Source organism: Phragmites australis, chromosome 12 (assembly GCF_958298935.1).
Source record: "Phragmites australis chromosome 12, lpPhrAust1.1, whole genome shotgun sequence".
Taxonomy (NCBI): domain Eukaryota; kingdom Viridiplantae; phylum Streptophyta; class Magnoliopsida; order Poales; family Poaceae; genus Phragmites; species Phragmites australis.
The window spans coordinates 24,264,935-24,279,236 of NC_084932.1; the positions used below are offsets into that span (position 1 = coordinate 24,264,935).

The 14,302-nt window shown below is 42.3% G+C and overlaps 1 protein-coding gene across 1 annotated transcript; it reads right to left on the reverse strand.

The window, feature by feature from the left end:
- Positions 1 to 11,584: 11,584 nt before the first annotated feature.
- LOC133886201 (acetylserotonin O-methyltransferase 3-like) lies at positions 11,585 to 13,443 on the reverse strand. The gene is made up of 2 exons (XM_062325934.1): positions 12,593 to 13,443; positions 11,585 to 12,140 (listed from the first exon to the last, which is right to left on the reverse strand). The coding sequence occupies exons 1-2, from the start codon at positions 13,370 to 13,372 to the stop codon at positions 11,841 to 11,843; spliced, it is 1,080 nt and encodes a 359-aa protein (XP_062181918.1). The 5' UTR covers positions 13,373 to 13,443; the 3' UTR covers positions 11,585 to 11,840.
- Positions 13,444 to 14,302: the final 859 nt, after the last annotated feature.

The following is a 14,302-nucleotide window of genomic DNA, read 5'->3' on the forward strand; positions in this document are numbered from 1 at the left end:
GCTGGATCTTAGGGGTGCTGGAGAGGGGGTGGGAGGATAAGCTTTCGTGGGTTGGAGAAGGTTTTGGGCCAACGCGTGGGGAGATGCGCGAAGCGGGACGCTCGGTAATATTGGAACTGTCTGAACTATGTACGTACAGTGAACGCGTGGGGAGATGAAAGCAGGACGCTTTGTTGTTTTGGAACTGTCTGAACTACGTTATTTGTATTGACGGTCATATTGTGGAGCCGTTTGTATTAATAGTACAGACGGTTCTTAAATGCGAACTGTCCGTACTAAAACGTCCCACTTCGTGAAAATTATACTCGTCATTTTTCAGACGGTTCTAGTTTGGAACCGTCTGTGATACCCTTTGCACAGACGACTCCGAATAGACTTCTGTACAGAGGCATCCTACTAAATCATTTCTGTAGTAGTGGTACTAACTACACAACTCACTGGACTATTTACTACTAACTACACAATTCAGGGACTCTTTTGTTCTAACACTACTGCAGATACCCTCATCAATGTTGGTTCAAAATCGCCATCAGTGGCGGGTTTTGAACCTACACTGATTACTCAGAACTGATAATCACAAACTATCAGTGCCGGGTATAGAACTGGGACTGAAAATCAATATCAGTGCCTGTTTGTTTTTACCAACCGGCACTGATAGGTATTTCCCTCCCTTTTCAAAATGTGGTGGATGCCGCCAATACTGTGGTATTTTAAAATTTTGGCCGTTGCCAGCAATAGTATACGGTATAGTTATAGACACACACATATAAATTTAATTTACGAGACGTCAAGTCAGCATATATACGCAAGCATATATGAATTTCATTTCTAAAACATCTAGTTTCGTCACAGTATATATACACTGCATACATGTGAGGTTTCATTACAACAATGGAAAAGAGTTTGAGGTTTCTTGCTAATCAAAGATTCTGAACTCTACTTTTTCTTGTTGGATGAAAGTAACGAGATAGAGGAGCCAAATTCATGGAACTCGCCAGTTGGACTGATGACTTGGTCATTGATGAATCTGACAAGTTGTTCTTAAAAGTGTGTTGATTTCAATGGTCACGAGTCGATCTCTAGACAGCACGAGAAGTTGCAATTTCAAGAATTGAAGAAATCAATCCTTATGAATATGTGTTGGATCTAAAAATTAGTCATCAAGATGTATGTCGCATACCTCAGCATCGACCACCTAGTATGACGCGCCTCCGTTGAATCCGTGCATGAATTCCATTACATAAAAGCCACATAAATTATTTCCCGAGCCTTACGTCCTACAAGGAAAGTCATGTCGGATAATCCATTCTTTCGCGAATGGCTGGTGCCTAACACTCTTCTTGATGTATTGTAGGTACACTATGCATTTGTGTGATTATTACCATAAGTAGACTTAGATTCAATCAAATCAAATATTACAAGAGCAAAAACGAACTGGTCGGGTTTTACCTTTGTAGCAAGTCAATGATGGGTTGGTATGTTTCTTTTGGATTATTTTGTGAGTCGAGACAATGATCTTGCTAATGTCTGGCTGGATGATAAGGATGATCCAATGATAACTGCACATAGGTCACCATAGGTTAGTTGGTCCTAATTTCTAACTATGTATTGCTCAAAAAGAGTAGAATATTCATGGAGGGAAACACATACCCAAAGTGGTAGGGTAAAAGTATGTATTTCTTAAATTCTAGCTCCAAAATACACTTCAATGCATAGTCCTTGATTCCTTTTGGATCGGATTGCATCATTGTCGGGTTTACATGATGTGGATTGATGAATCTCACATGGTCGATGCCCTCTGTCCTGCATCTTTCTATCTCCATTCTACATAAGGAATAAGTTAAGACATTCAATCAAATGGTACATGAATGTATACTATGATTATACGTATATGACACTTACAGTCCAACAACTCAAGATATACACGTCGAGGGCATCTTGCTTGTAGAGTCGATGCATTTCCTCAAATAATATATAAACAGAGCCGTCCACGTGGAGGAAGTCTCGATCCTTGTATCTGGCCTTGAACATTTCTCCACCATCCCGCGACTCCTTCATGTACAACGTATGGAATTTCCGAAGTTGATATGTCAGTTTGTCCCACACGTGTGGCACGACCAAGAGTTCGCCCAACTTAAATTGCCATCTCTCCGTTACTTTTGGTGCCAGGGACTCATCCAAAAATTGCTCTTTTGTCATTTTAGCATCTTCAAGAAATCTTTCTAAATTTTGTTCTTGTCGTATCTGTTCGATAGAAGACTCCTTCAAGTATTTCTTGTTTTTGATGTGCGTGTAGTCTAATTTACTCTTACGCTCAATAGTTTTGGCCATCTTTAAGAAAAACTTCTGTGTTTCTACATGAATTGGTATGTTGTTCTCAGGCTCTGGCTTTTGAAAGAATTTCTTGACACTGGCGTCCATTATCGCTCTGGTTTCCTCTGGTGTTTGTTCATAAGGCAACTTCTGAGGTGATGCCACCTTCTTAGGTGCCCTTTGCTGCTGGGATGAAGCCGACTTCTGAGATGAACTCAAATTCTTAGACTGTGTAGCTGTTGTCAACTTCGGAGGGGGAGGAGTTGCCTCTCTTGGTGGTTGTGGTGCTTAGTTTGGAGGTGGAGGAGTTGGCTCTCATGGTGGCACTGGTGCAAACTTCTGAGGGGGAGGACTTGGCTCCCATGGTGGCAACTTGCGTAAGGGAGGAACTGGCTCTCTTCTGGTAGACGGTGGCGGTAGCAGCGACTGTGGAGGAGTTGACTCTCTTCTTTGTTACGGGTTACTTGTACTTCCATCTCTTCCCACTTGTCGTATTTCCTCACGTTCTGTGCGGGTACACGTTCTTATGGGAGTTGGCCTTGTTTACCTCACTTAGTCATTGTGCTTCAGCTGACCACCTGTACTTTATGAAATCATTCCAAAACGGTTCCATTGTCGGATAATCATCCTATTTTGGTGTCCGACCCACCAAGTAATAATTTCTCCATAGCTTACCCTTGAAATTCTTTAACGTGATGGCCATTGTTGATAGGGCACAACGCTTCGTTTTGGCCATGTAGCACCCTTCAATGTACTCAAACTTTGCCACCAACTTGCCCCACATAAGATCCTTGATGTTACTGAAACCATCCCATGTAGGATCTAGTAGACTTACATTTTTCACAACAAATAAAAAACTTTTGATTGAATTAACTCATATAATATGCAGATTTGCATTTTTCACAAACTTTTGAGAATTTGAAACAAAAAAATGAATATAGTGAATAGAAATTGGATCAAAACAACTCAATAAGGAACAGCATGCAAGCTTATTATATGAGTCAATTCAACATGGAGGGCTCGAGGTGGATCGAATAAAGTTCCCTTTGCTTTGCATAATGGCTAGGTTTAGACGATTGCTTCAAGTGCTTATTTGCTGAAGGCATGTATTTCAGTAAGCACTAGCACATATGTTTGTTTGTATGAACAAGCATTTTCGTAAGGTTATGCACATAAAGTAACAAGATCAGCCTTACCAAAACTGGATTTTCCAAACAAAGAGGGGACAGATCCTTATGAATTGTATCAGGTTGCCCCTAATTAACAAATACCAAACTAACACGGCGGTACTCGGAATAGTAGTAAACCAATATAGATTTAACTAGAAAGGAAATAGTAATAGCAATAGCACATTGGTTTCGATATCCTAGGAATAGTTGTAAACCAATACAAAGCAAATGTTCTACATGACAAGACAGCAGTAGCAAAGAATTAGGGGCTAGCAGATACAAACTGTACAAAATTTCAAAAACATGTTTTTTCCCTGTAGACCAATCAATTGGGTAGCAGCTGTAAAATTCAGAGAAAAATTTACCTAACTAGCATCTTAGTGGTCGAACTGCTACAACAATTTGCTCCACAAATTTTGAAAACTTCATAATCTCTAGACCACTCAATCAGAGAAAATTGCTTGCCTTTCACTGAACTAGCATCACACACTACCGTTCTCTAACCATAATGGAACTCGCAAGACAAATTTCAGAGAATAATTAACTGTTTTTGGAACAATTCTCTAACCACATATAGAAGCATATAAACAACAGAGGGGGCGAAGGGGGAAGGGGACATCGGTGATTATGAGGAGGGAATGCCATCGGTGGCCAGCTGCAGGGAAGAGTCAAGTTCGTCGGGAGGAGGAGCAGCGGCGTGTCGAGAGGAGGTGGTGCGTCGAGGTGCAGTCGAGGAGGAGGTAGCAACTGGGGAGGAGGTGGCATGGCGGGGGAGGAGGCGGCGGTCGTGGAGGCAGCGACTGGGGAGGAGGCAGCGTGGTCGGGGAGGAGGCAGCACGGTCGGGGAGGAGCAGCGCTTGGGGATGAGGAGCGTCGGGAGGAGGAGGAGAAGAATGAAATGGTGAATGAAGTGAACGAGGAGAGCACTAAGCGTTGGTATATATATGTACAGAAGCATCAGTGCCGGTTCTAGTTGCTAACCGACACTGATACAGTGTTGGTTCTAGTTGGTAACCGACACTGATAAACGTATTAGTGCCGCTTCTATTTACTAACCAGCACTGATATATGGGGGTATCAGTGCCGGTTACTATTTAAAACTAGCACTGATATATTTTTTTTCCCTGGAAATATTCTTCTATTGTTAAATTCAGCTGAAAACTTGAGAAATACATAGAAAAAAGATTTGAGTTGAGAAAAATATAAAACTAAATTTGTTGAGTTTGTATTACTGTCACCTACATGATAAAAATACTTGCATACATGACATGTGCATTGAATTATCTTTATTTCATTAATAAGTCTGTAATTTGTTAATTCCGTAATGAAATTATGAAATATCCCTATCCAAAAAAACAAGTGAAACCAATTATGTTAAACTTAATTTTTCATACTATTTATGTGAAAATTAACGTTAGCCACTGATTGTTGGTTAACTATGTGATTTTTTAGCTCTTCATTTGATTTTCTCCTTTTAATCTAATTTGAATTCTAACCAATTCACATAAGTCCGACCTCATGGTGCGGCACTCAGATCAGAACTTTCAAAAAGTTACTCTTCACCATACATGTCCTCGATACAAATACATGAAAGCTTTTTTCATTAAACGATTAATGCTTCGTTATGGTCGTGGCATATGTAGGTAGCTTCCTCAGTGTCATCAATGAGACGAATTTTGACATTCTCTCTAAAAGTTGGTAGGTCATCCTCAACACCGACAATCTTTCTTTTTCCTTGAAGAACTACGTGACGCTCCTCCTTGATAGCTGGGCCCAGGTCATTTACATAGAAGACTTGTGCAACATCCTTGGCAAGCACGAATGGTTGCTCTCTGTATCCGATGAGTTCGAGGTCCACGGTAGTCATACCATACTTGTCGACCTTGACTCCCCCTGGGAGCTTAATCCATTTGCACCAAAAAAGGTGGGACCATCAACTCGCCATATTCAAGCTCCCAAATTTCCTCTATGAATCCATAGTAGGTTTCCCTATTGCCAGCGGAGTCATAGGCATCAATACGGACACCGCTTTTTTGATTAATGGTGTTATTGTCTTGTGCTCTAGTATAAAATGTATAGCCATTAATCTCGTATGCTTGGAATGTGCGAATCGTAGTTGATAGGCCATAGCCATCAGTTCCAACAGAGCATCGTCGGTATCCATACCCATAATATGTTGAAGTAACTAATTACCAAAATTATCTCTGTGCTCTCTTGAGATCCAATCATCTGACTTCGTTGGATTTGTGGAGCGTAGCATGCTCACATGCATATTGACATACGGGCTCACTATAAGTGACTGCACAGAACTGCAAAGTGTGCTTGAGTGAATGAAACACGATCTTTGATATGGATTGAACTAAGACCTATCGTCCCTTTCCCCTTTAGCCTCCCCTCATAGTGAGATATAGGCATACCAATCGCATTCAATTTCATATAGTTAATGCAAAACTCAATGACCACCTCCGTACTCCACCCTTTGGCAATGCAACCTTCCGGGCGACCTCGGTTACGAACATATTTCTTCAGAACCCCCATGAACCTTTCGAAAGGATACAAATAATGCAGAAACACGGGGCCAAGGCTCTTTATCTCACCCACAATATGAACAATTAGATGGGGAATTATAACAAAAAATGCAGGAGGGAAAATAGTGTCAAACTGACATATAGTATGAACCATGTCTTCCTGCAGCTTTGTTTGTTTGTTCGGATCAATGACCTTCTGTAAAATTGGGTTGAAGAACGAACACAACTTTATGATTGGGTCTCGGACATTATCTGATAGAATACCTCTAATTGCAACTGGAAGCATCTGCGTCATCATCACGTGACAATTATGAGACTACATGCTAACTAACTTCTTATCTTTCATGTTTACTAAGCTCCTGATGTTGGAGGAGTAACTAGTCGGAACTTTCACATCATGCAAGCAACCCCACAGGCAGATCTTCTCTTCCTTACTCATAGTGTAGCAAGCTGTGGGAAGTTTCTTTTTACCGTTGTCTAATTGTATGTAATGTAGGTCCTTCCTTAGGTTCATTTCTTCCAGATTCAACCGTGCATTTAGTGTATCTTTTGTTTTCCCGAATATGTCTAATAAGGTACCAATCAAGCTATCAAACACATTCTTGTCCACATGCCTGACGGCGATTGTGTATCGAACCATAAGATACTTCCAATAAGGCAGCAACAAAAATATTGATACCTTTTTTCACATAGGAGCATGTTACCCAGCCGAGATTTTTGTACTGCCTGACCCATTTCCATGTACAACTCTAAGTGTCTTTACCATCTTACATGCCTGTTCTCCAGTGCGAATCTTCGGAGCTTGACGATGCTCCAATGTCCCGTCAAAAGCTCTTTTATTCTTGCAGTATAGGTGATCTAGACGAAGGAACCTACGGTCAGCCACCGCAAACCCCCCCCCCCCCCGGTTTCCTCCAAGCACTAAACACATCTATTGTACCCTTTTACAGTCTTCCCTGATAGGTTACCAAGAGTGGGCCAATCTGAGATCGTTACGAACAACATTGTGCGCAGGGTGAAATTCTCAAGTCTATACTCATCCCATACCCGTACGCCATCTTTCCACAATACAAGAAGACCTTTAACTAATGGTTTGAGGTACACATCAATATCATTGCCTGGTTGATTCGGCCCACTAATCAGCAAATGCATTATGAGGTACTTCCGCTTCATGCACATCCAAGATGGAAGGTTGTAGATACAGAGAGTCACGGACCAAATGCTATGAGTACTTTTCGTGTTACCGAAAGGATTCATCCCATCCGTACTCAACCCGAACCTTATATTCCTCACTTCATCTATGAATTCCTTGTATTTTGAATCGAATCTTCTTCGTTGCATACCATTAGCAGGGTGTCTAAACATTCCATCTTCCTTACGCTATTCGACGTGCCATCGCATCAACTTGGCATTCGCTCTGTTAGCAAACGATCGCTTCAAACAGGGGATTATAGGGGAATACCAAACCACCTTAATGGGGAGGGGTCTTTTCTTCTTTCTCTTCAACCCCACACCATCGCTCTCGATATCATCAATGTCGCGCTTGTACCGTGGTGCATTGCAAACGTGACATGCCTCCAAGTCTGCATCTTCGCCGCAAAACAACATGCAGTCGTTTACACATGCATGTATTTTTTCAAATTCCAATCCCAACGGGCAGACAACCTACTTGGCATGTTACATATTTTCGGGCAACACATTCCCCCTTGGAAGCAATTCCCTCAAGAATTCTAAAAATTCATTGAAGCTTTATCAGCCCAACCATTGCTATCCTTCATTTGCATCAGTGTTAACACCACATGCAACTTGCTATGCTCATCTTTACAGTTCGGGTAAACTAGTGTTTTAGAGTCCTCTACCTTGCACTGGAACTTTTGATGTTGTCTTTTACTGGTCCCCTCCCCATTGCACAACATTTGCTCTAAGCCGTCTTCAATGTTGCCAACAAAAGTGTCTACTCCATCGTTCTCGATAAAAGTATCTTGAAATGCCGACATATTGAAGTCTTCGTTAACCATCATATCATTGCTTATGTCTCTTCGACTGTTGGTTGCCTTTCACGCCCAACATCTTTAAATTTACCATGCTCAGTCCAACGGGTATAGCCACCCTTGAAACCCCTGCGAATCAAGTGTGCACAGATTTGCTCTATGCTTGAAAACTGCTTCTTGTTCTTGCAGTCGACACACGAACAACATATATAGTGATCGGTACGCTTCCTATTTGGCTTCTTGTACACTGCAGCTGCCCTCAGAAAATCCTCAACACCAACAAAAAACTCTGGCCCTCGATCCTAGTACATCCATGACCGATCCATCTTCAAATCATTATAATTAAACACATTCAACTTATGTTTTATTGTGAAAATAATAAGTAATTATTTGATTATGAACGTTACTGCAGACTTGCTTAAACTGTCTTGTGTTGAGCAACAACTGATAGAAGCCTCACTACAGGCATCTCTTGAAGAGAACAAATGTATTTGTAAGCGAAACGACTTCAATCTAAGGGCCTCTTTGGATAGAGGGGATTCGAATACTTCAGGTTTAATTCAAACTAAATTCTTAATACTCCCAAAGAGATATCTTCACCCAAAGATGGTAATTTTTTTGACCCAACGCGACATTGATCCATGATTCAAAATGTTGAAATCTGACTAAAGACTTGTATGTGACTTTTTGCAATATTTCTATCATTTCCTCTACAACAATGTCAGAAGAATTTTATACAATGTATGATAACAGAAAAAAATCGCTCACCTGTCATCCCATTAGGAAATGCAGCAGAGTCCAGTGCGATGTGGCCTTTCAAGACCTATTTTCAATATGCAATACCACTTAACTATTAAAAAATGATCAAATATACATAGTGAAATTAATCAAATTATCTCTATAAAATAAAAGCTAATGTGGATTCTAATATGAATGGAAATGAAAAAATAGGAATAATACAACACTTGCAGTAGCTGAGAGCAGATGCTTGCCCATTGAAGTTATGGACTTTTTATTAAAACACAACAGTACCATCTGCCAAAGTATATATCAATGTGGAGAGAAGAAGTTAAACTGCTAGCCCATGCCAAAATCGATTGCTGGACATTCAATGCTAATCAGGCACGGTATAGTAGGATAACAAAGTGGACAAACCACAATCCTTTGACGTATCTCATAACACGTTTCACTGCAGTCCAGTGAAGATCAATAGGACATTGAATGTTACTACAAACTCGATATGCTGCAAATGGTAAGTAAGGCCGAGTTATTGTCAAGTACTGTAAGCCTCCAACGATACTTCTGTATTGAAATCTCTCACTTCCTTTAGTTGCGTTCCTCGATCTCTAGACAAGCGCTCACTCTATGACATTGGTGTAGCGATTGGCTTGCACTTCTCCATGTTTGCTCTCTTCAAGAGATCAAGTGCATAGCGTTTCTGAGAGAGGACACCATTCTTTTCAGACTTCACTTCAATGCACAGAAAATATTTTATCTGGCTCAACCCTTGATAGCAAAGTCAGTCTTCAGTTGTTGGATTGACCTGCTTGCAGTAGTAGGTGAGGAGCTAACAATGATTATGTCATCTACATAGGTCGGTATGAAGATTGTCACTCCTTCTCAGCAAAATAAAACCAGAGATGCATCAGCTCTCAGGGGCTTAAAACCATGCTATTGTAACTTGCTAGTTGTAGGGATCGGTGACGTCATAAGAGGAGGTGAATTGGAACACTTAAAAAACTAACCAGCTCTAAAAACATCAGAAGATAAACCTATATCACATTCTATCTAAATGTGCTCTACGTTTATCTAGCGTGTCTACTCTACCGTTCAAAAGAGATTGCAAGCTACTATGAAGGTAAATTGTAATAAGTATGTAAATGCAGAAACATAAATAAGGTAGAGAGAGCAAACTCAATACATGAGATTTTTATCCCGTAGAATCGATGGCATGAATACCACCCCTTGTCCACGTTAAATCTCTATAAAGGATATGCTCCCGGTCGTCAAGGTTCTTCTAGCCATGACTCTTCAGCAACCAAGCGACCAAAAAAAGGCCTCAACCCGGATGAGCCAGCAAAGCAAGGTCTCACCGCTAGCCTCTCTTCCGATCACTTGTCGCCGTCTTCACTTCAGAGCTTGAGCTAACAAGGCAAGGGTCTCCGTGTCCATGTACACGTGTCTTTCCGCCGCTCCACACCAAGTCGGAGGGTCAACAAGCTTGAGCAACTCTGGCTCAAGCTGCCAGTGAGTCACTAATACTCCAAGGTGTTAGCGTACCACTTGGTACACTCTAGGATCACTCCTTGATCCACTCTAGGCAGCAACACCTAGCAACTTTTCTCTCTAGGCCTATAAACACTAATCACTCATTAATCTTGTGCTTAAGTGCCTTAGATGATCACTTTAAGCACTTTGGTGGCTTGGATGTCTTCTCAAGTGTCTTTGAGTTTCTTCGGACTCCAGCACACTGCCACACCATCAAATGGCCAAATGGACGGGTGTTTATAGTATCAAACCACCACTTATTCTTCCTACAAGAATTGCTCCGGTGTGTAGACTTCTGATCACCGGACCATCCGGTGCATTGAACTTCATTCTTCAGCACCTTCAACCTTCTCTACAAGAAATGCTCCAGTGTGTATCCTCCATTCTACACAACACAAGCGCGGACCATCTGGTGAGGTATTTCTCGCCCTCTGTCAGAAATACTTCAGTGTGTTCATTTCCATAACTAAGACAAGTTTGCAACAAAGTTCATAATTAACACAAGTACGCAACAAAAGGGTAAGAAGCAATGTCATTCAAGTTTTGTTGTTAACCAAAGACCCTGAACTATGTTATTTCCTTGAGAAGAATCAGGTACCGAACTATATGGGGTATGTGAAGGGGCGGCGTCCGAATAGCACCATTTGAGCAACATGGTACTAGTTGGACTCTGGAATGACTTTGCTAGTGTGGAGCTCGGGGACGAGGAGGCCGGGCTCGGGCTTGTGGCACCGGGGAGGTCACTGGGGTGGACCTCGGGTGCCATCAGTATTGTCACTTAGCATCCACAGGGAGAGCGTCCCAGGGACAGTCCAGCGTGGGTCTCATGTCATGCTTTAGTTTGCCATACCACTGCTCTCTCGAAGAGGTTAATAATAAAAACATTAGATTATCAGGGGCTAAAATTAAAAATATACCTTGGGCAAATCACATGTACACACAGGAATAATCATATGTGGCTCCATGCATGCCTCATCATCGTAAGTTAACCTACCCATTGGATTGCACATAAATGTCTTAGGTTTGCCTTAGATCTTCCTAGGCCAAATCCAGAGTCTAAATGTTTACCAGCATCTCAAACTTATGTACATTGATCAATTTCTAAATGTTTTATAAAGTAGAAATTTTTCCACGATTCAACAACTACAACATATATTTTTCTCACAAGGTGAAAAATTGGGATACCATGACATTCTCCTGAATAGGAATTAAACAATTTTTCGTAGTATAATAGGGAAAAAATGTGGAACATTTTGTGCCAGGTTCTCTTCCGAACGATCAAATTCATTTTTTTGGAACATCTCTGCCAAACGAATTTAATTAATTGCAACATTTATATAATTGTATTTATTAGCTTTATTAACTCCAAAGACAAGAAAGCTTGTCGATGAACTCGCACTTGTACAACACATCGAAATAGAAAATGGGGAAAAAATAAAACGGCAATTACATGCGCTCAAACGGGCTAGCTAGGTGGCTAGCAGAACCCTTAATTATTTAGCTGTAAAGATCACACCTCGAGTTATGTATCGCTGGAGCTAGCTCATCGTGTACGTGAATTTTGTCGTCGTTCAAGGGTAGACCTCAATAACCGAAATAGGGCCCATCACCGGCGTAATTTTGTAGTCGCTGAATCCAGCATCGGAGAAGATCTTCTTCCACTCGTGCTCCTCTCGCCCCACGCCGCTGATACACGTGAGGAACAAGCTATGCATCTCTTCGGTCTCGGCGACGTTCCTGTCACGCGGTCCGGACCCCAGCACCATCTCCGTGATTATCACCTTCCCTCCAGCATCTCTCGCAGGGATTGCATCCTTGCAACGCCTGAGGATCTTGACACAATCGTCCTCGCTCCAACAATGCAGGACATACTAGGAAAAGGAACACAAGAGCAAAAGATATTAGTTTTATCGATCTTAAGGAAAGCAGTGTATGGATGCATGCATGTTCACCATCACTTGCAGCAGGTACATATATGTTGGGAGACCACTCAGACCATACACATATTAACCACCAATCATTCAAAGGTTATTTAGATTTTTCTTGTGTAAATGAAACCATTAGATTTTCTATGAAAAATATATGTAGTAATATTCCATTTACAAATTCATATAAAGATAAAGGTCAAATGTGCATGTTGGAGAGTGTGTAATGTTCAAAACATTGCATTGTTGAACCAAGAGAGTATTATAATTTTCATTTTGTAAAAGCTAAATACATTAATTTGTATATATTAGTGTTCAAGATTTTTAAAGCCTGTTGCAGTTATTGTAAGGTGGCATCTACTTGAAAAATACACACTGACACACGTAGAAATATATACCTTGAGTAAAACAGCATCCGCTGGTGGAATAGACTCGAACATGTTGCCGGCGACGAACTGCACGCTGCCATCAGCTATCGGAGCGTCTGCGACGACGTGGGGGAGATCCATCACGGCGCACTTAATGTTCGGGAACGCCGTGGCGACGGCCTTCGCGAACGAGCCGTGGCCTCCGCCGACGTCAACCAGCGAGGTCAGGCCGCGGAAGACGTCGCCGTGGTCGCTAAGAACGGCCTCGATCAGGAGCTGGCTCTCGGCGAAGGCCGCGTCGTTCATCGTGTCGTCGTCCGCGTTCGCGGGGTCCCACCTGGAGCGGCCGTGCGTCAGCTCGAAGGGCGACTTCGGGGCGTCCGGCGCAGGCGCGGTCCTGAGCCACGCGGGCATGTCGAGGAACGGGGTCACGGAGACAGGGCCGGCCACAAAGCGCACGATGTTGGACAGGCCGCGCGGGCCGACGACGAGGCTGGACGCCGCGGTGAGCGTGTACACGACCTCGCCGTCCGCGGTGGTGGCGGCGCCGAACAGGCCCGACGTGGTTAGCAGCTTCAACAGGCACCGGAGGTCGGGGATCCTGGTCGCATGCACCCCCGTGTCGGCGGCGATGCAGGAGAGGGTGGCCGCACCGCCGCGGCGGTGGATGGCGTCGGGGATGCCAAGATCCACGACGCACTTGAGCGCCATCGGCTTGATGAAGCTGAACAAGTGGTGGTAAAGCAGGGCGAATGCTCCGACCATGTCCTCATGAGACCTCACTTCTTCGTTTTCATGGACGAGCGCCATTCTTACCTTACCTTACTGCAGAGCAGCCTGTCTATGTGTAACTGTGTATATACTGTGTAGTACTGCACTAATGCTAGCTCAGGTTGGCCTTGCCAGCCAATACAATACCTGGTATTTATAGACGATTTGTGATGGACTCTTTTTTTGTTTTATTCTGACATGGGCTACGTATGTACGGATTCTGGTGGTTGATAATATTGACTAGTTTCTTGTGCTAGAGCCGCCTAAGTCTGCATGACGCATATAGACGTGGAGCTTAAACTTACCTGGTCAGAATTGACAGGGCCATTAAGGATGTGATGGAAAATACAGAAGAAACAACCTATAGTTCATGCAGCCACATAATCCATTGTCGAGCCGGGCATAATAAAGTGAGAGAAAAGCTTGGCACAAACAAATCTATGCAAGGTTTGTTACATCTATATATACCGTCCATAGATGTTACAAATTCAACTACCAATTTTGCGTAAGCTGTCAAGTTAGAGCTGCACTCACAAAACTAATCAGCTATATATTAGAAATAACAATATCGGTGTGCATGATTTAATATCCACTAGGGTTATTAACACATGCTATGTAAAACACTATATATGTGTAGATATCTAATTAATTTGCTTCATGTTCTCTTTGTATGGGCCTGTGGCCTTTTCTGGACCAGAACCTTAGTTTGGACCATCTGCCACACGTTGTTTTTGACGTGAGCGAAGCGGACTGCCGCAAACATTGGTCTAGAACCACATGTCACCCAGCGATAGCTTGGAACTTTGATACTTCGTTCTAACCTGTTGCCCGCTAGGGTTGATCTCAGTATCGAGCATAGCGATTGACATGGATCAATCTATTGATCCATTTTAGATCAAATTAATTAACTAACTAGATAATATGAAATTAAAAATATATATAGTAGCTTACTCCTTTGCTTTCTTTTTT